At 39.9% G+C, this 22,500-nt stretch overlaps 1 protein-coding gene across 1 annotated transcript; it reads right to left on the reverse strand.

Annotated features, from left to right (window-relative positions):
* Window positions 1-2,419: 2,419 nt before the first annotated feature.
* LOC137970570 (uncharacterized) lies at window positions 2,420-5,014 on the reverse strand. Its single transcript, XM_068817095.1, has one exon. The coding sequence runs from the start codon at window positions 4,912-4,914 to the stop codon at window positions 4,216-4,218; it is 699 nt and encodes a 232-aa protein (XP_068673196.1). The 5' UTR covers window positions 4,915-5,014; the 3' UTR covers window positions 2,420-4,215.
* Between the last annotated feature and the right edge of the window lie 17,486 nt (window positions 5,015-22,500).

Raw genomic sequence — 22,500 nt, forward strand, 5'->3', positions numbered from 1 at the left:
GTGAGATAAAGAAAACAGAATTGACCATAAAGTCTCGTGGCCATGCCTGAATACTGATAGATTCCAGAGGTTGAAAGGTCATGTGACCCATAATTGCTAAAGTTACTCAATTCCAATGTTTCACTTGGCCATAATGCAAATTTTCAGGGGTACAGCAGTGAAAGTCAAGATTTTAGACCATTTAAGAACTTGAGAAAGCCATGCTTGAAATCGATTCCACAGTCAGATTAACCCTGCAAATTTATGAAATTTTCCTCCTGGGGAGGAGGATCCAGGCTTTTAGCAGAGGGGGTTCAATGAAAGGGGCCATCTTTGGCAGCCCCCTGTAGGAGGGTTCTGGGGACATCCCTGGAAAATTTTGAAATTTCAAGTCTTCAGAAACGCGATTTCCGCCATTCTGAGGCAAGGCCAGTATGTTTTAATATCTCATTTTTGAAAGTTAAAATGCCATTCCTTTTGCATCAAAGTATAACAAACCCGGGTGAAAAAGACCCAAACTATTATAAAATATACCAGGAGCCCATCAACCAGAGCGTGCAACTTACCTATTTTCGTGCAACGGCGTTTTGACAAGTAAGGTTATTTTTAGATTGAATTTCCCGCTAATGAGACTCCCACTGGAGCCCGATGACAAATCACAAGAATTAAGCTGACGTCATAGGGTCACCGAACCGGAACTGCCTTTGTTTTTTTACCTAATTCGCGGGAAGGGCTAGTCTAAAAATAAACCTACTTGTGAAAACGCCGTTTCACAGACGCTGTATGGAAGTTGCACGCTCCAGATGGGCTCCTGAATATACTGCATTTTAATGGAGCCACGTTCACAGTGAACCAACAATTTATTTGTTTTTTATGGAGAAAACGTTTTACCTTTATTGAGCAGCAGAGGGTTAACTTGGTTATGAATTTATTGCATTTAAGATTGTTTGAATTAATTTTATATTATATATTGATGTTAGCTGTTTCATTTAGGAAGTTCGAGCCCCCCCCAAACCCCCCCCCCCCCCCCCCGATTTACCCCAGAGTGTCCCAGAACGGGATGAGACTATTAGGAAAACAGGGAAATTTTCAGTCTTTCAAATCTCACAGTAAAACTTTGCAATGGTTTGAAACCAAAAAAAAAGCAAGGATTGAGAAGAAAAACATTGAAGCGTGACTAGACTGCAAAGCGTCTAATTTTGTCATACAGATCCTGATAACAATATTTCTTCGGAAATCATCTTGCATCTTAAGTTGGGTTCAAAGGACAGATAGGCAACTAAGATAATAAGGAGAAATACCTGGTTTTATACTTAGAAATGATGATACAGATAATAAAGCACTTTTTTCTGTTTTTTTACTGATTGAACATATAAGTATTTGAATTATTACACAATAAGGAAGGTCTTCTTTTCACCAAAAACATGCCCACCAACTACTTTTATTTACTTTTCAATAATTTAAGTGACTAGGAGGTATTTACATGGGGCTGGGATGAACTCAGACCAGTATGAACTGGTATGAAATTTTTGCTTGGTGCCTGGTTTCTGGACAAAATGATATCTTTTGTCTAACAAATACATTGCTAACCCAAAAGCATGCAGGCTTGAAATTTCTGGACCCGGTCCGAGATTTGTTGTCATTTACATGAGAACGGTATGAACTTAGACCAGTACGTGAGTTTCTCGTCTCAGCCCAGCAACCAAGATGAAGTCAGGCCAGTCTGAGTTCATTATCAGGCCAGTCTTACGTAAATGCAAAAAAAGAAATGTATGGAGGCCAATACGAACTAGTGTCAGTCTGAGTTTGTTCTGGTTTCTTTCTGCATAGTCATTATCTGTAAAAAGGTATCCTCACAGTATGTGGAACTGACCTAAATTTTTGCAGACCACATGGTCAATGTGAAAGACTTCACATAATAAGGATAAAAAGTCACTAATATGTGCTAAAATGTAAGCCGCATGTGCAGCACAATAATAATTACTTCTCCTCTTTTAACCATTATTATGTTATTGTTTTTGGTAATGTTGTTGCCGTCTGTGTCATTCTTGTAAAAAACATGCACCAAGTTGTTCAGAACCAAGTAAGCAAATCAAGGTTAAATACCGAGCTGGCCTTGAAGGTTTGACCTGGGGAGCTTGGATGGCCTAGTGGTAATAGCACTCTCCTCCCACCAGTGTTCCACCGAACCTTCCCACCAATCAGTGCAATTCAACAGTGTCACACCCAACCTTCCCATCGTGCCTTGCTGGCCACTGTATTTTCTATGGCATGTTATTATATGGCTCTGTCTCACAAGGACTGGGAACTACCAAGTTCATGAATTTGATTGGCTGAAATCGATATTGACCGTGGTCTAAATTTCCCATCTAGACCAGCATCTAGACCGGTAAGGTTTTACGGTGAAAAGATGCAAACTAAAATGCAAAAATATTGAGTATTTTCTTCTACCAATATCTATTTATGGAAGTGCCAAACAGCATGATTGCAAAAGAGAGGATGACAAGCAAAATTACAGAATTAAGTTCAGCTCATCGCCACTCATCGCTGGTCGCAAACAAAATGTCAGTTAGTACAAACCAGTTACATTAAACAAATTAAATTGTTCTTGTTTGCCATATAATAAACACCTTATTAACCGAGCTTAGTCAGTCTGTATGGGAGAATCTTGACCTCGGTCGTGTGTACAGACCTCACTGCCTTGGGTCCTCACGACCTCCTGCTCGGTTAATAAGAGCTAAGTCTAAAATATGTTATTATAGGATATTAACACTCCATGAAATTAAGACGTTGAAAAATTAATATGACTTTTGAATAAAGAAAATTAATGTGAAGGAGGAGGTAGAATTTCACAATAAAGGAAATTAATGGGATTAAGACACAGTTGGTGGTGACCACTGGAACAAATTTATTCAACCCTGGATGGAAAAAAAATCATTGCACAAAACTGAGTCCTCTGGTGAAGAAAACAGTCCTCAAAATTCTAATTAATGCAGGGGTTAATGGAAGAAAGAAAGCTTGTACCTTATTTTATTGTTTTTTAGGTGTGGAGAGGTTTCAAAATTAATTACTGTTATGGAAACATCATTAGTGCGACTTAAATTAATTCAAATTTTAACGATTTGCATTAGTTTCATGGAGCATTAATTTCCTATAATGAGGTAGTTATGCAACGCTTTCTCGTGGTACATATAGCGAGTGTATATACCAAGAAAATCCAAGGGACTTGTGGGATATTCCACATTATTATTCCACAATTACGCCATTTTACCATATTTGGTCAAGAGAATGCGCAAAATATGAGACTGCCGGCAATACACCGTAGTGTCCTGGTTTCACCGGTTTAGAACAGAGCAAATACAGACGGAACAGCAGTTTTTCAATAAAAGAAATTGTTTTCAACGTGATACAAAGCATGAGAATTTAGCTTGTCATCGCTTGTCTCTGAGATGTCATTTTGTTTATACAATCAAATAAAGGAAATTTGGCTGGCTTTCTGTGCTGTTTACATCGTTTGCAAGCGCCTGGAAGGACAGATGATGCATTTTTTTAGAAACACTCTTAACAGATGAAATTGAATGAAAATAACACCTTTCTGTAGTGGTATAATAAATCTCTTATTCGATGGTTTAACATACAATACTCATTTCGCTAATTGCTTGTATTTACTAAATGCGAAATATCCGCGTGTATTATTTGTTAAACCATTGAATAAGAAGTATGTATACCACTTGAAGGCATTGCATAACTAGTACGTATGTATTGCTTTCTATTGTATTTTTACCATAACAACACAGTGTGGAGTGTTTTCATGGAAGGGTAAGCTAGCCCACGAAAACTGAGTTGGGCTGAATACTTGGTTGAGACGACTCCACAGGCTGAAGTCGGGTTGGCACACGATCAAACAGTGCAGCATACCACACACATGAGTTTTTTTGACGACCTAACTTTCCAGTGTAACACATGCTAAAGGAAATAAGTGTACGAGATACTTATACTGAGACTTCCTGCCGGACGGCTCGTCAGCACGACTGAACGACCCATCACAACTTAATTTTAAAAACCCTTCCGAATTAACCCAACTATCTAAAACTTGTTTTACATTACTATATTGATGGCAAATGTCTCTTTGCCAATGGGGTAACTAGATCAAATTGATAACATTCCGAATTAATCATTGAAGTTACTTCCTTGAACGTATTAATGAAAGATTACTTGATCAAGAGGGCTTGAATATTACGTCGGAGAGATTCCTGAATTTCTAACAGCCTCATCATAGCTCGGTGGAGAATGTTCCGGGGGTAGGTTGCTTGAATTGAATTCCAGAGAGTTATAAGGTGGTGGACCTTCACTGGGTACTGAACTATCTTCCAAAACGCCGACCACTATAACTGTTGCGTGTGCAGGTGTAGTTTCTGATCGCATTTCCTGTCCATTTCTTTCTAAAGCTACAGTCCGAGTCGTGGTCAGCGGAAGAGGAACACGGACTGCCGGTTGTCGCCTTGCTTTCCTGCACAAAAAACAAATACAAGACGCTGTACACGCTACAGTCAACATCAGGATTATAATCCCGACGTTCATTCTACTGCCAAACGCTCCTTCTTCTTCTTCTTGTCTTTGAATGCACTTTCCATCTTCGCATGTCTTGTAGGTTGCACAATCGTAGTCAGAAAAGCAACTATACAAGTTCGTCTGCGTTGGCGAAGAAAATTTCGTAAAGCAATACCCTAATGAGCCGCACTCTTCTTCCAATTCGCAATCCGTGTCGTCTTCACAACGACATGACCCATAATCTAAGCACCTACGCGTTCTTCGACAGCATTTACCAGAGTTACAATCATCAACACTGTAGCATAATTCTGATGACTGCGACTGTACACTTTCAGTGTAACAGATTAAAACGACAAAACTCAAACACCACCACCAGTTATGCATTCAGCTTCTCAAAACACGGAACGTCTCTCCTTCGTGACTACAAAACGTGAAACTATGAAACTGCAATCACTTCTAGTACATTACATCACCAGGATAAAAATGGAACACTGCGTATGTGTGTCTGCGTATGTTGAATCCAGTCTTGCTCTCTTTTACGAAGCGGAGAGGAAGAGAGACCATGCTTGAGGTGATCACGTGACTTCAATACTGCAAACAACTCTATCACATGACACCCAAACCAAAACTGCCCAAAAAGTAGAATGAAACATTGCAATAACCGCTTAAAACTTTTGAACAACATAAGAGGAATACAGCTAAAGGAAAGAGAAGCATGGATGGACACAAATGAAAGGTCGTACTTGGTTCAGAATCCCTGTGACATTATTCTAATCCCGTCACGCTCGTCGTAATTCAACACGTCCTTGTTTACCCCACTTAGCAGGATATTTTGTGTGAGTTAGGCAGTCTTTTCTCATCTTCAGTAAAGTGATTTACTATCTTAGAAAACGTGTTGTCTTCCCTAAGACGTAGAAACGTTACATGGTATCAGAATTTGTCGAATCCAATAGTCTCTGGTATAAAATCATGGAAAAAGACGGCGAAGGGTCCAGCACTAGTCAAATGCCACAAGTTGTTCCACAGGGCGCCCACACAATCGGATGTGTAGCCGATTGTTATTTTATAGTAAATGCACTGGATTTACCGTTTGCTTCACCTATAGCGATATATCGTTAACTATGTATGTAAATCAATGATAAATAAACGTTGAATTACCTTACCTGTGGTTTATATTCGTCCTTTTACCTCAAAAGCGGTTTTTTTGAGCGATGGAGTTCGCCGTTGACTGTCCAAAATCAAAAGGGCAAAATGGTTTTTTCTCTTGATGGTTTTTGTCGGAGTGCTTCTTTCCTGTTTTCAAAGTGTATTTCAGAGAGAGTTGGAGTTATTAAGTTTCGTGGATATCCTCTCTCTCTAAGGTGCGTTTGGAGTTCTTCTAGTCGGTTTTGAAAGTTTACTTTTGAGGAATTTGTTCTGAGTAACCGGAGGGCTTCGCCTTTTATAAAGCCCTTCTTGACCCCTAATGGGTGGCAAGACGTGAAAAGTTTCAGTAGGTTTAAAATGCGTTCGCACGTCGAGAATTGACGAGCTGTTAAACCGTTTGCATTTGTACACAATTGTATCCAGAAATGTGACATTTTCCTCAGAGATTTCTGCTGGGAATTTAATAGTGGCGTGGTGATTATTTGCTTGTTCAATGAAGTGTGTTATTTGTTCTCTTCCGGTACCCCAGAGAGAGAAGATGTCGTCTATATATCTTTTCCAAAAGATAGGCTTTATTGCGCTCCTTTTTAATAACTCTGTTTCTACTTTCGCCATGAAGATATTTGCGAAAGTAACAGCGACCTTTGTTCCCATCGCTGTCCCGTGTGTTTGGAGGTAATTTTTTCCATAAAAATGGAATGAGTTCTCTTTTAAAATGAGTCTGAGCGCTCGTTCAAGTGACTGTGTTGGAATCGGGGGTTTATCTTTGTAGTGAGTAGGGGATTGTTGGTATATAGACTTGTCACGTCCATTGAAACAATGATCGCGTGCTTTGGGACTTTTGTGCTTTCTATGAAATTAATGAAGTCTGTAGAGTCTTTAAGATAAGAAGCCTGTCTTTGTGCTATCGGTTGCAACAGCCTATCAAGAAATGCTGAGATTCTTTCTGTTGGTCAGTCACAACCTGATATTATTGGCCTACCTACTGGTGTAGGCTTGTGAATTTTAGTTAGGGTGTAGAATATGGGAATTCTAGGCGGGCTCGGTGTTTGTAACAGCCATTTTTTTGTCATGTCATCAATGTTTTTATTTTCATGTAGTTCTTGTATTAGTTGTTGTATTAGTACAATTAATTTTAAGCTTTTAGTTTAAGTGGACGGCTGGTTGTTTGTCACACTGTACATATATTTTGGTAAATATATATTTCTTAAAACTTTTTCTTTAACTTTAGTAAAATTAAGAAAAAACAAAAAAAAAATTGACTGCTGCCGGGCTGCAAAGCCAGAAAAGCTTATTTGGTTTGTTTGGTCTTTGCCTATCTTCCCCTTCACCTCTTGTCAATTTATTTCAAATCGAAGTCTAACTCGATCTTCAACTCGAACTCGAACTGGAACTCGAGTCCAAACTCGAGGGATTATTTCTCCCGCCAATTCTCGGTGCGCAAGCCATTCAAGAATTCAAACTCATGACAATAAACAGTGATAATATCATGTCAGTGATGACAGCAACGCCCGCGCCCGCGCGACCCCATAACAATGATATCGTAGCAGAGTTCAAGGATGTTTTCGAGGGAGACGGCAAATTAGAAGGGCAACTCCACCTCGAAGTAGATAACTCAGTTTCCCCAGTAGCGTTACCCGTTCGCAAGACTCCAATAGCGCTAAAGGAGCCATTAAGGCACGAACTAGACCGCCTGACAGACAAGGGTATTCTCCAACCGGTCCATGCTCCTACAGACTGGGTCTCGTCTATGGTAGTGGCGACCAAACGGAATGGTAAGATACGTCTCTGTATTGGCCCAAAGCCCCTAAACAAGGCGTTGAAGAGAAGCTACTACCCGCTGCCCGTTATTGACGACCTGCTGCCTAATCTAACGAATGCAAGGGTATTCACCGTAGTAGATGCCAAAAACGGCTTTTGGCACGCTCAGTTAGATGAGCAGAGTAGTCTCCTTACCACGTTTGGGACCCCTTGGGGCAGGTACAAATGGACTCGCATGTCGCTCCGGAGGAATTCCAAAGAAGACTCGACAACGCTTTAGAAGGTCTGAACGGCGTCGAGCCCATCTTTGATGACATCCTCTTATACGGTGTCGGGGAGACAGATGCTGAGGCACTAAGCGACCATGACACAAAGCTACGGGCACTATTCCAAAGATGTCGTGATAAGGGAATCAAACTAAATAAAGAGAAGCTGAAGTTCCGTTGCTCGGAGGTATCCTTCATGGGCCACACCGTTTCTAAAGATGGTCTCAAACCAGATCCCGCCAAACTGCAAGGCATCCAAGAAATGCCGTCGCCGCAGAACAAACAAGACTTCAAACGATTCCTCGGGATGGTAAAGTACCTGCAGCGCTACGCACTCAACCTCAGGGATCTCCTGAAAGAAACCAACCAGTTCTGTTGGGACACCCCACAAGAACAAAGCTTCAACAATGCCAAGCAAGTCATATCAGAAGCTCCAGTTTTGAAGTTCTTTGACCCAAAAGACAAAGTAGAGATCCAGTGTGATGCATCTGACAGAGGACTGGGAGCCTGTTTGATGCAAGATGGTTGACCAATAGCGTATGCCTCACGATCGATGACTGAAACAGAGACCAATTACGCACAGATAGAGAAAGAGATGTTGGCAATCGTGTTTGCTGTAGAACGTTTTGAGCAGTATGTATATGGCCGTCCAGTGCTCGTGCAGACAGACCACAAGCCACTCGAGAGTATATACAAGAAGAGTTTGACCAGCGCCCCAAGGCGCTTGCAACGTATGCTGCTGAGACTCCAGAAATTCGACCTGACTGTTACGTACAGGAAGGGCTCAGAGATGGTTTTAGCCGATACACTAAGCCGTGCCTATGGCAGTTCCACTAGTCCAGGTGAAACAGAGCAAGACGCAGAAGCTGTACACATGATACAGTATCTACCTGTGTCAGAATATACACAGACCGCCATCCAGAACGCTACCGAGTCCGACGACACTCTAAGGGAGTTAAAGTCAACCATAAGAATAGGATGGCGACCCAGGAAAGACGAAGTTCCTGTGAATGTCGGAAAATATTTCTCCTTCAGAGACGAGCTAACCTTGCAAAACGGTATCATATTCAACCGGACTTCGAATACAGGGCCCGGTTGTTCGAAAGCCGATTACCTTAATCCAGGATTAGTGTAAACCTTTTTTCATGTTTTCAACTTTTTGGTGACAGTTTCCTTTGCTTATTTTTGTTTTTCAAGATTGACTTCTTCTAATGTAAAGTTTTACCGAATATCAGCCTTGAACAGCATTTGGGAGTAGAGAATAAAACTCGTTTTAAAACTCGGTCTTTGAACAACTGGCTCAGGATGATAAGTCATTGAACTGTGATTTGTAATAAGCTTTTCGGATGATTTAAGGGTGATCTTGAAATTTTTGGATGAACGGAGTTAAGGAAGCAAGTAAAACTGTAGGATTTGAATAAAGTCTCCTTCCAAAAATTAAAAAAATTAAAAAATCCCGTATTCTGATAACCTGCTAATAGGGCTTCGTTGTTTGCATTTGCAAATTTAGTGACATTAAAGGGGCTAGGTCACGCAATTTTAGGCAATTTCCGCACTGATCGAATGGTCACAGAATTAACTAAAATATCAAAATTCGGTTTGTAGACACCCCTTCGATTACCCCTAGTTTTATTAAGATAATCAAGTCTGCTGACGATGACAATGCCGTTTCCTTTGTCTGGTCTCGTAATGATGATACTGTCATCCCTGCGTAAATCACTCAAGGCTGCCCATTCATCCTTGCTGAGAATGTTCTTTTGTTTAGAAAAGTCATAGGAGTAACTGTAACCATAGGAAATATTCTTCAGTTGACTTCTAAGCCGATCTTGGTTTTCGCTGGTTGTAGGAAGATTTAATTTAACAAGATCACGATAAAGTAACTCGAAGGAGCATTTGACCTCATATTTGTCAACGTCTTTAGGTGGCAAACAGAAACGTAAACCACGTGCTAAAACAATCTTCTCAGTCTCGGTCAAGACACGATGGGAATAGTTTGAAAATGATATCGTCGTTATTTAAATTTGACACTTTAGGGATTCCACACTTACGTTTGAGATTACTGAACTTCTTTTCAAGTTTGCTTGAATTGTGTTTCTTGACTTTCATTGCCTTGGTTTCGATAACAGAACAGAAGTGGTTGTAGTCAAGTGGGGACAGAATATTTCAAGGCCCTAGCTAAAAGTGACCATTCATCAGCCATTGCTGATCATGTGAAAACCACTGGCCACGACATTAAATGGGATCACTTTGATATTTTAGCGTCCGGAAAAACTGACTTTCACTGCAAAATTAAAGAGACTTTGTTCATTCAAGAGCTAAAGCCTTCCCTTAATGTCAATGTTAGTAGTGAGAAGTTATTGCTGTTTTAGCTATTACTTTTCATTATGTTTAGACACGTACTGCTGCAGATCATTTTTCTCAGTCTAGGTTCCAGACCCCTATTGTTTACGATATATATATATAGTTTTTTAAAAATTGTAACGGTCACTTTTGAAAATGTGTGTTGACTAGCATACGAAACGTCAAGTTTTATAAAAATGCGTTGGAATACAATGTTTATCACCGCTGTTTGTGTTATTTTCTTAATCAAGCTACGATGGCCTAAGAACAAGAGTTTACCTGTACTTGACGTCGACTGCCACTGTGTTAACTGTGTTAACATTTGTGTTAACTGTTTGCGCATTCTACGGATACGCCCTTGTACGCGTCTTGTTTACAGTCAAAACAGTTTCAGCGTCTGGTGTCATGCAAGTGAAAAAAATGCTCTATTTCTGTTTATTTCAAAACCAAAAACGTTACGGAAGTGGTAACTGGTCAAAAGATTTATTTCTAGATAATCTTCAACCTTGCATAGATAAAAATCAGGACCATGGATCCAGTCAGCGAACGTTCGAATGATCTAACCGCGCGCCTTTCAAATAAAATTCACATTAAAGATACCTTTCGTCTTTTAATAATAAAATGTACACAAATGAATAACAAGATGCTTCCGTGAAGCATACACTGGGTTGCCTGTGGTACATGCTACAGAAAATCAGAAGGCACTGAATTGTGTGGTATTGAAATACAGCATTCCACTCTCTGAAGAATAACAAATAAAAGAGAAGCGAGAAACATTGGCTTCTGGGCTGACATGTTGATAATTTTCAAGTTCCCTCACAACTTCGTTTCACCACAAGTGTGCCCTCTGAGCATCTGACAGCTTTGTAATACGAAATTTCACTGAAGTCAAGCCCTGTTCCACGGGGTTAGTGTTAGGATGGGAGACCAAAACAAGAAACCCCTCATAAAAAACAGAAGCATCTGACCGAAAATACTATTAACGCTAACAAATGCGAACTCAGCAAGGTACAGATTTTGTTAGCTTGCTTTATGCAAAACAAATATTGATGAAAAAGCAAATAACTATTGATACACGGTTTTAAGAAAGAGCAGAAGGAAGTTTCCGGGACGGTCGTTCGAGAATAAAATATTTACGACATGAAAACAACATTGATTTTGAACCGTGAATATAGAATATAAAAAGTTACGATCAGCGACAAACATTTTGGGTGGTTTTTGCTACGTTTAAGTAAATTGCAAAATCGAAAGTGACATGGCCGGAATTCAGCGGGCGCCGTGATTAAGTTATCCTGGCATGTTTACTCGCCAAACAGTGAAGCATCCGTGTCAAATGATGGCAAGATACCGGGTTTTTGTAAGTTTCTTTTTCCGTCAAGTGTTATAAAGTTTGAAATGAAATGAGCGAAGTCAAAACAAAGATCACAATCGCCCAACTCTTGTTTATGCAAAGTCAAAATTTACTCTCCAAGACGCGTACAACGTTATCTATCACCAGGTAATTCCATCATTTTGGAAATAGCAGCTACTTTATTATTCATCTGCGTCACAAGTTTTCACTGATTTTGGGGCTCCTTTTGTTGAAACTCAAGCACGCTTCCAACAGGCCTGTGAACCCTTCCTGCTGACTTTCCATTATTGAGCTCCATAAGGGTATATTTTGTTTAAGGATCCACTAAAACGACATTCGCGTTACATGACTTTCGACGCCATTGCAGGCTAAGTTAATGATTCTACTGTGTCCACCAGAGAAATCTACGCAGTTCCACTACCCTCTCGATTCTAAGAAAATACGCGCAGAAGGCTCTATGCACAAAGACACCACTTACCAGGGGAGTGACAGGCAAGACTTTTACCGACACGGAAAAAAAAAAATAATAAAATAAAATAAAAAACAAACAAACTAAACGCAGACCTCGACTGGGTTTGCCATAAGCAACCCAGTAATTAACTCAGGTGCTTAGAGAGATCCTTAAGCCCACGGAGGAGGAGAGCTGTACTCTGGATACCGAGAACTGAAAATACAAGCGATCGGCTCTGAAGTGATGTGTATGGTGGCCCAAAAGGGTCAATCACAAATCAGTTTATCAAAACACAATACAATGTCGCAAGATTTCGCCCCGATGGATTTCACGCCAAATTGGTATTCTTCGTTAAACAACTACAACAACCGATAAAGAAGATCAAGAGAATGCTCTATATCGTTGTGTCCGCTTTTGCCGTTTTAAATGGCAAATGCAGGAGTAAAATACGCTGACATCCACAACTTGCATCTCTACACAATGATGACGTCAAAATCCGATCCGATCCCAGTGCTTTGTCTCATATTTGCGAGGTTTCTTCGCATTTTAGATATGTTCTCAGAACAGAAATTAAATTGTTTTTGTACAGAAATGCTTAGACCATTACAGTAGAAGAAATTGAAATTTCGTAGTCTCCTTCGTAGCCGTTTTTTAAATGTCACGCAACGCTCCCCCAAGCGTTGAGGGGAGCGTTGCGTGACATCCAAAAAACGGCTGCGAAGGAGACTAGAAATTTCTAGTCATGTGCATTTTAAACAACATTTCTATGACCCTCCATTATAGTCAATCCCGTCGTGAAAATGCCAGGTGAAAATGGGACCCCATCCAGTGGCATATCCCCATTAACCAGGCTCACATCAGTAATAGGAAGTACTCCCCCCCCCCTCCCCCCAAGTAACCGCCTTATCGGTCGCCTCCGCATTCACAGCTAAATCTAGGCAACGTCGTGGGAAGTAAACTAAATAACTGGATTACTTGTGAAGTACACATTTATTCTTGCCCAATTTTTTTTCCACCCCAACTGGAGTATGCTGCGAAACAAAATTAAAAGTTGCAATTCGTCAAATGGCAAAAATTTGTGCGATACTGAGAGGCAGCATTGAAGTGCTTATCACCAGGAGCCCATGGGCTCCTGTTATCACCTCAACACATTTTTCCACTTTATTTGTTTATTCTCCGTGTTGTTTTTAGAAACTTTTGATTGAAATTTCGCTTTTTAATTGGCTTTACCAATAAAAAAATGAAATTTCAATCAAAAAGTAAAGATTTCGATTGCACGATTTCGCAGAATAAATAAAGCGGAAAAGTGTGTTGAGGTGATACGATTTCAGGCAATCGCATTAATTAGGCGTATGCCCAGGATTCTTTCGCCCGTTACCAAGCAACTACCTCCTATCCTCACACAACCTCACACAGGTCAATTCTTTGTTTCTTGTGGAAGAGAATCACCGTCCCGCAGCAAAAGCCTATGACTAGGAGCGAACAACAGTCATATATAGACTGTCACTGCGTTTTCACAGACCGATCTATTTTTAGTTTTAATTTCCCGCGAATGAAACTCCCGCAGAAGTCCGATGACCAATCATAAGCAACTAACTTGACGTCATGGCTCCACCGAACCGGAAATGCCTTTGTTTTTTTTCCGGAAAAGGTAGTCTAAAAATAGATCGATCTGTAAAATGCACCATGTCAACAATCTTAAGAATTTGTGCAGAATTTTATGGGGTAACTGTCAAAATATATTGAAACTTCCAAAAGTTCCTATTCTATATATACGTCTTTTAGGTTATTTGCTGCGAGTGCCTATGATTTGTTCTTATCAAATTTGTAAAAAAAAATCTTATTTCCGTGACTCTGATAAATGACTACGCCCCTAATCTTGAAAAAGATTTTAATTGTTGGCTACATCTTGAGTATTTTATATGATAATTGCCTGCTAAAGAGAATCTTGTGTTGTAATTGTGTGTCTCATTTGAGCAATTAAAAAGATTAGGAATATTACATGGGGTTAACTTATTGAAGACATCATGCATTAGTATTGAAAAAGATTTAAATAAAGTATATTTACTGGAATAATATTGAAGGAGGCAAAAAGAGGAATGGCACGTGACCTATATGGTGCAAAATGTATGAGGCGAAGGGACCAGAATTTGATTGATGTAAGTTTGTGCAGCTTGGCCCCACACCACAATACCGTAGGATAAATAAGGGAATATCAACGATCAATAAATTGTTAATTACCAGTACTCTTGTAGGTACATAATATCTTAGCAGTCTAGCAATAATGCCAATCGTTTTGCTTATCTTTGAAGTAATGTGTCCAATGTGATATTTCCAGCTAAGATTAGAATAAATTAATACACCTAAATATCTGACATACGACTTTCGTTCTAAAGGCAAAAGCCGTGTTTTTGAGTCATTATCAAGTATTTGAAGGTTAATTAACTTGATAGTCAATTTTCTTTTGATGAGTGTGAAAAATAAGTTTGACTTCTTAATGCTCAGCGTTAACTTGTTAGCTGTTAGCTATTCATGAACTTGGTTTTGTTCAAAGTTAACAACGGGCTCCAGGGTTCGAAGATTTTTATCAGCATATAATAAATTTGTGTCGACAGCAAACAAGTGGAAAGCTAGTTTATCACATGACCTATGAATATCTTTGACATATAAGAATATAAGAGAAACAGCAGACGTCCTAAAACAGAACCTTGTGGAACACCACAAGTCATAGGTTGTTTGCTGGAGATATCAGGTCCAAATACGGTCGGAACGAAAACCCTATTTAATAGTAATAATCAATACCAATAATACCTTTATCTTGTATAGCGACAATTCTAGGGTTCAAAAGAGCTTTACGATAACAATAAATTAAAAACTAGATTATAAAATTATGTACATAAGAATGAAAGTAAATATTTACAAACAATGTATTTATAAAAAGGGGTATAGTCAAATAATTACAGGGGCACCCAACGAATCTGTTCCTCACATTATCTGTTCCCCGGAGGAATCTTGCTGGCTGGCAAAAATACAGGTGTTTCGATGAGCTGGCTGGGAAATGTTGTTATGATAGAGGTTTTGCCTGGGAATTACTGACTTTTTCTAGCATTTCAACCCGAGCTGGCTGTAGAAACTCTGAAGACTGAGGACGACAAAAAAAAAAAAAGAAAAGAAAGAAAAAAAAGAGAACCCCTTCCCTCTCCCAGAGAGTAGTCACAAACATACAACGGCTGGTCAGAGTGATTGCGCTTGCGGAAAACACCTGTTTTGTCCTGGTTTTGTCGCTTTTGTTCGGTCGTTTTGGATCGAGGGGTTTGAAAGCGAGCGGAATTCCTGGCTGGGAAATAAATTTGATCAGCTGGCTGGGAAACCAAACAATTTTATCTAGCTGGCTGGGAAATTTCTTGTGTGTCTTGCTGGGAAAAAGGAACAGATAATGTTTTCCCAGCAACACTGAAAAACACCTGAAAATGCCTTTACAACATTTATTTTCACTAACTGGGGTGTAATAATACATTTTACAACAAATTGGTCGTTGGGTGCCCCTGTAATTAATCAATAAAAATACTATGACAAAAAATAAAACAATAAACAAATAAACCCGTGAGATATCACGGGTTTTGTAATTATCATGCATCTTATGTCACATATCATGAAATCATGCACCAACTCAATGGCAATAACTAGTCAAGATATGCTCTGTTGAAAAACCAGGTTTTAAGTAAGCCTTTGAGAACATGATCGGATATTAGGAGGAAGTGAATTCCACAGCTCGAGGGCTGCGCGAGAGAAAGCTCTCTTTCCAGCAGAGTTAAGATTATAAGAGGGCTTAGACATAAGATGCATGGAGGCCAGACGACCTTAGAGTCCTCAGGCTAAGGTCTATAAGGTTTGATTAAGTCAGACAAATAAGACGGTGCACAGTTATTGAAATATTTGAAAGTAAGAAGTAAAATCGTATATTGAATTCTTTGTTCAATGGGTAGCCGGCAATGTAGGCTACGCAGAATTGGAGTAATATGTTCGGATTTGTGAGAAAAGGTGAGGACTCTGGCTGCATCATTCTGTGCCAGTTGTAGCTTTTGCACTGCAGATTTAGGCAGGCCATAAAGAAGGGAGTTGTGGAAACCTAATTTAGAACAAGTGAATGCGTGGGTAAGTGTCTCACGGGCCTTAACGCTGATATGTTTCCTGATTTTTCAGATGTTCCTTAAATGAAAAAAGCAGGATTTACAACTAGCAGCAACGTTGGTGTTCGAGAGACAAGTCCTCGTCTAGGACAACGCCTATATTACGTTCTTTTGTAGAAAATAAGATGGTTTGACCAGCAATTTCTAAAGAGTCAATAGGACGCCTACGAAGAAAAGAGTGGAAGAAATTTAGTTTATCACCATTCATTTTCAGTCTAGAATTTATTACCATTTTGGTGTAAATAGGTTTGTTTTATCCCGTTTATTCTTCTCTTTGGTTTTTTACGGACGTCGGGCGTTCGATCCTCCCACCTCCCCGCAGCGATTACCAGCGTGTTGCCATGGCTCCCAGCTTCCGGGCTCGCCTCTTCCCACACCTTACTTTAGCCCGGTGCGTTGGAAATTAGGGCTCCCAGTGATAATTTATTACAATACCAGATGCTGAGACACTGCGATTAACGTATCTACCTAATCGAGCTTGTTGGCCAGCAGTAATCAACTCGTGTAGTGGCATAACCTGAGGCTAAAGCGCTGGCTACACGTTCACACATTGCGACAAAGCATTTGTTGGATCAACAACGTTATCGGAACGTGTAGCACGCATGTTTGATTACGTGTTTCCAACATTTTTTATGGAAGAATGTTTTAATTTGGATCAAACATTTTCTCGAACATACAACAAATGCGTGCAGCCACCCTTTCAACAATTCTTTCAACATGTACAATGTTGTATTGCAAAGACCAATAAGAGTTAAGGGCCCAGTCTCCAAAACATACGCCATCATTAGGTTGCGTGACTGAAGTGACGTGTTTCCAACAATGTTATATGTGTATGCAACATTGTTAGAAACGCTCTTATAACAATGTTGGGACGTATTCTTCTAACAATATTACAACGTTTAGCCGGGTCTCAATAGTGGTATACGCGACAAAAATTACCCGAATGCATTTTTGCAGATTTTGGCCACACTTCAAACGTGACATACTGATAGCGGGTAGAACTTGAACTTTTAAATATTATTTTGATTGACATATAACGGGTAATATGAGATGTATTTAAACATCATAAAAACCCCGAGAAAAAAAAAATGTGAATGGTCTGTCTTGTAAGACTGTCCAGGATGGACCCTAATAAAATAAAACAACAATAAAAGCAAGGTGACACACGCTAACACCAACCCCGTTTAACAACCCGGTGTGGCCAACACACCACGCATGCGCACGCCATGCTGATGAGGCCCAAAAGGCCGAAACGGCTGTCCATGGCTGCTAATTAACCGGGTGAAATAGTTGTGCGCATGCGTGATGTGTTGGCCACACCGGGTTGTCTACCGGGTTGGTGTTAGCGTGTGTCACCTTGCTTTTATTGTTGTTCTTAATAAGATGCACGCTGATTTCAATAAGCGCCAACTTCAACATCACTCGTGTGAGTCGTGTCTCAGAATACAGACAACTAAGTCACAAAGTTTCCCCAAATGCATGCTGCTCTCCAAGTAAGTATAAATAGCTTGATTAAGCTTAAACTAAAAATAACGCTAACCTTAACCATTGTTGTTGGAAATAGGTAGCAAAGGCTGAGACTTATAGTGCACCTAAACTAAAATATTTTCCCTGTACAGTATTAATCTCCCCACCAAAAGCAAACATGTTTTTCCCATTCTTACCTCAAAATTTCGCTTTTTATCTGCGGGGAAAGAAAATAGCAGTAATTTGGACAAACGACCATGATGTCAGAGGTATGGGTCTCATGATTCTCGATTTTACGTCACAAACTGCTTTGCAATTACCCTGCGAGCAGCTGGTTTCTCCTTCGCTTCCCGAGAGAGAAACCACTGCGAGCAACCGTTACTTTCTTTTAGTGAGCCGCCGTCCAGCGACAAGGACGAATAAATTAAATTTGAACCGGTAAAACGAGTTAGTAAACTTGTTTTGGCGCTTGCGAGTGTTTTTAGCTTCGTAACTGCTGCGTTTGGGCGAGCCTGCTTTGTAGTAATTTCCCGCGAAATAAGACGAAGTGATGTCAAATACATCACGTGGGTTGTGACGTACTTCGCACATGCTCGATGGAAATTCAAGCGGTATTTCGCAGTGTTTTCTCTCTCGGGAAGCGTAGGAAAAACTAACCGCTCGAAAGACCACTTTAATTTCATAAATGGCGACCACCTTTACATTCTTTTGTATTTATGTTAATTGGACCTACTGGTCTCATTTTGAAACAAATATTCTTTCGAAATTTGCTCGTTGTAGCGAGGCTAAAAAGGCTTGTTAGCATTAAAATAAAAGAACATTTGATTTGGCCGCCATTATGACGAAAGAGCTCTATGCAAAATGTCTATAAAAACAGAAATGCAAAGCAGTTTGTGACGTAAATCGAAAACAGACCCATGTCTCTCACATCACGGTCATGGATCCAAATTACTGCTAGTTCTGCCAAGTTTACGTGGCTTGCACGGCACAGAAAAAAAGCCGGTGAAATTCTGGCCTGGGTTGCTAGAAGCATGGATAGCGCTAACCAGCGTTAAATACTTTGGAAACCTATCGGTTTTGATACCTCTTAACCAAGGGTGCGCTAACCAGGCTTCGAGCAACCGGTCCCTGGGTAACATTGGAGCCATACGTTTGCCTTGGATGGGGAGATTTATATTAGGAACGAAAAATATTTGACTTTAGATGCACTTTAAAGAGATTCCTCGTGTTGGGTGTCAAAATTGGGTAGTGGTCAAACGGAATTATTGATTGAGACTGTTTTCCAAGTACAATCGTTTTTACACTCGCCTTGCTATCCTTAGCTTTTTCCATTCAATTATTCATAGTCGCAAGCTCAGAACTACTTTTATTTGTTTCTTTTCACGAATAACCTCCCAGCACTTTACTTGCTCTTAGTCATGTTATTAATTACATGGAAGTGATACTCTTTCATATTATGGTGACACTGAGTGAATTTTAGAGACGTTCGTCTCTTTAACCATGGTTAATAGAAGGGAATGGTTAGGAAGCTCGGCACACATCAAAGGAGCAAACAAAGATGCCAAGATTTAGGTTGGAAAGTCCACGACCATGCACAATCTTTTGTTTTGTGCTCATATACTATGCATGAATTACGTAATCAACACGTTTCTATTGGTTAGTTCCTCAGTACGGAGTAAACAACTATTGTGTTTTGTGCACGGTCAAGAAAAAAGAGAACAAAAACCTACAACAAAGAAAGTTGTCGGGCTTCATAACCATTCCCCTCTATTAACTATGCTTTAACCTATGAATCAAATTTTAAGTGTCATTAATTAATTCTTTTACTAAGTTGTTACGTTACAACTGGCTGACTTATCATGTAAAGTTTAAGGTTATTAGCAATGATTTGATAAGAAAAATTTTATCACAAATTGATCCAAAGTCACACACGGTTTATCGATCGCAGGGGCATTTGGCAGTGTTTCCTCATAGCAAGGTAGGTGCGGCCTCTCGCATCCAAATGCCGTCACTGGATGTTCGTTAAACTCCGTCTCTAGGACACCAGCCACTTGTAAGGTGGAGGTGAAGCTATTGTAGCTGCAGTGAGCAGTCTGGGGGCTGAACATTTGTGTTTGCATTTATTGAAGACACCTTTTCAGCGCTTTCTGTTGTCATGCCAGATTTCACTCCATCTTCATCTGTGATGGGTGGCGCGATTTCTCTACGCGTTTCTTTTACAAACGGTTCCTTTAGAACTCTTTTTAACCTAGCCAAAAATTAAAGCGGCAGCAATGCGAAAGGAGCCAACTTGAAAAAATAATCGTCACAACCATGATAATAAGCAGAAATAAAAATTTATCGCCCAACTTCAACATGGCGTTTACTCCGCTTGCTTCAGCTCTTCCCAAACAATGACTGGTGCCACGGAACATGTTTGTTTTTTGGACAATAAATCAGGCAAAACGTGAAAGACTGTGCATACTGAAGATTACGTTGCCTCGAAGGAGCGTTTCTTTCCTCAGCATGGAAACAGAATCTGTTGAAACTATCGAACCTTATGCTGGTTTTGCGCTTACGTCACATTTTGCTTTCAAAAACAAAACAAAAAACGTTCGAACCAAAGTAATTACTTTGGCAAAATCAAAAAGGACGGAGACAATCCAGTAAACCACAGGCGGCTCAAGCTCTCTTTATGAACCACTCAAGGAACACAATATGGCGTCGAATTATAAGGGTTTGCATGGGATTTTCTACAAGATATCCATGGAGGTGGTTAAAAGTGGAAACATTCAATAAAAATGGCTTACCTTATTCCATACGTGTGTTGTTTGCTCCTGGTGATTTAAGCGATTTTTTTGAAACCTGGTTTTCTATGAATAAAGAGGACACAAGGCGAAACACTCCTGTCCGGACAGACTGCCTCCTCTTTATTCAGAGAAAACCAGCTTTCAAAAAAATCGCGGCCATCGACTTCGCTAGTTGTCAGGGTTGAGTAGCGGGTTGATTGGAAGCGAAGTGACCGTAAACCGTGCCGATCTCGAATCTATGGATTACTTTTGTTTCGTAGAACCCTAAGAAGTCGTGTGGTATACTGAGTTCAACAACAAATGAGTTGTTCTGTTCAATGCTCGGTGATATTAGCTACTTACCCAGCTAACCAAAAAATCCGAGGGAAGAAAACACATGACATTGTTAATGTTAAAAAACGTTCTTATGTATTTGAGTTAATTGTTCTGTTACACTACAGTATTACATTCCTTTTATCTTTATTTAGAGGGTCTTATAGGGGGGTAACTTTCACGGCTAACGGTTAAATGATTTACCTTTTCACGGCTTCTTTTCCGTCACGGTTAACTTATGTGAAAAACAGAAACTCACAATTCGTTTTATCATACTCATATTTCACATGGATATAAGCGGCAAAGAACTGCTAAAAACACGCCGGTAGCCTCGCAGCTCCTACAAGGTCTCACCTGATTGGAGACCACCCTTGAGGTTTAACAAAAGAACAAATAGCAGAAACAATGGCCCTTTTGTTTTAGGCCTAGGGTAACAGAAACAATGGCCCTTTTGTTTTAGGCCTAGGGTCCATTGTTTCTGTTATTTGTTCTTTTGTTAAACCTCAAGGGTGGTCTCCAATCAGGTGAGACCTTGTAAGAGCTGCGAGGTGACCCAAACACGCAACGAGCAAAGCTAATCGATTCTAGACAATTGTCTGGTCCAGGCTTGTTCCCAGGATCTCTCTTCTTCCCTTTCCTTGGAGCGAGAGGGTCTTGGAGAGAGAAAAGCAAGAAGAGAGACCCTGGGAACGGAAAGCTCTGAAGTCTCTTAAGACTCTAAATATTTCAAAATACTCCCTATCCCACTTTTCAGAATTTAAAAAAATCACGCCTAATGCTCTTAATTTTTAAGACGGCTAACGGTTATTTTTTGGGTCATTTCCACGCTTAACGGTTAACATTTTTCGACGTTTCACGGCTCACGGTTAACCCCATTGAAACCCTCTGCTTATACTATACTCACAATTCAAGAAAGCAAATGAGTAAAATAAAGACGTTGAACTGACTTTCAGCATGGATATGTTCTTAAAGGGGCTAGGTCACGCAATTTTAGGCAATTTCAGCACTGATCGAATGGTCATAGAATTAACTAAAATATCAAAATAACTGTTCAAAACTATAGAATAACTCTAACAAAACACAGGGAAGCCAAGACGGGGCATGGATGGACAAAACTGGAGAGGATTGAAATGGATTGAATTTGGGTAAATTTGAAAAACATCGGCCCACCTTTTTTCAAATTTATATCAGTGTATATCAAATGTCATTTACAAAGCTGGAAAATCATTCTCAGTTGTTATGTGGCTGTGATTTTGCAAATGAAAGACTCTTGCTCTGCCAATTTGACGTTTAGAGCTCATAATTAACAAAATTAAACAAAATTACCTAAAATAGCGTGACCTAGCCCCTTTAAAATTTTGATTATTCTAAGCCTAAACGATCTTATAAAAAAGTTCTTAAAAAAGAGTGGACAGAGGAACCCCGCCATACAACTACCATTGTTTCCTGGCCACAACAAAACCCCACTCATTTTCTTGTCTAAAACCCTGTCATTACGAGAAGTGACCACTTTTTCTTCGTTAATTACCAGGAGAATACGACCAGTCAAAATGCTTCGAGAGGCTGCTTGGTAAAACCAGCCCTTGGTGACTCGTTGCGCCCGCGATACCCCCTAATGCATCACGACTGAAAATTTGAGCCTACAACGTTCGCTTACAACCTTGGACGGAATAAAATGGAAAAGAAATGCCCCCTTCCCCCTTAATCAAATAGGAAGCCGCCTGAAGGCTATAACGCGCCATTTTCCCATCATCGATTTTAGGTTCCACTGTACTCTTTCATTATCCAGCTTAGCGCATGAAGAAATACCCTTTTTATCCTAAAAATCTTACTAATGTTAAGTGAAGTAATTAGAATGGTTCTTATTCACTTGAAGCGGCTTCAACATCCGTTCGAT

The sequence above is a fragment of the Montipora foliosa genome, chromosome 9 (assembly GCF_036669935.1).
Source record: "Montipora foliosa isolate CH-2021 chromosome 9, ASM3666993v2, whole genome shotgun sequence".
NCBI classification, from domain to species: domain Eukaryota; kingdom Metazoa; phylum Cnidaria; class Anthozoa; order Scleractinia; family Acroporidae; genus Montipora; species Montipora foliosa.

What these genes read in the sequence shown, in the direction of transcription:
- LOC137970570 (XM_068817095.1), bottom strand. Translation starts at nt 4,914, where the DNA reads ATGCATAACTGGTGGTGGTGTTTGAGTTTTGTCGTTTTAATCTGTTAC.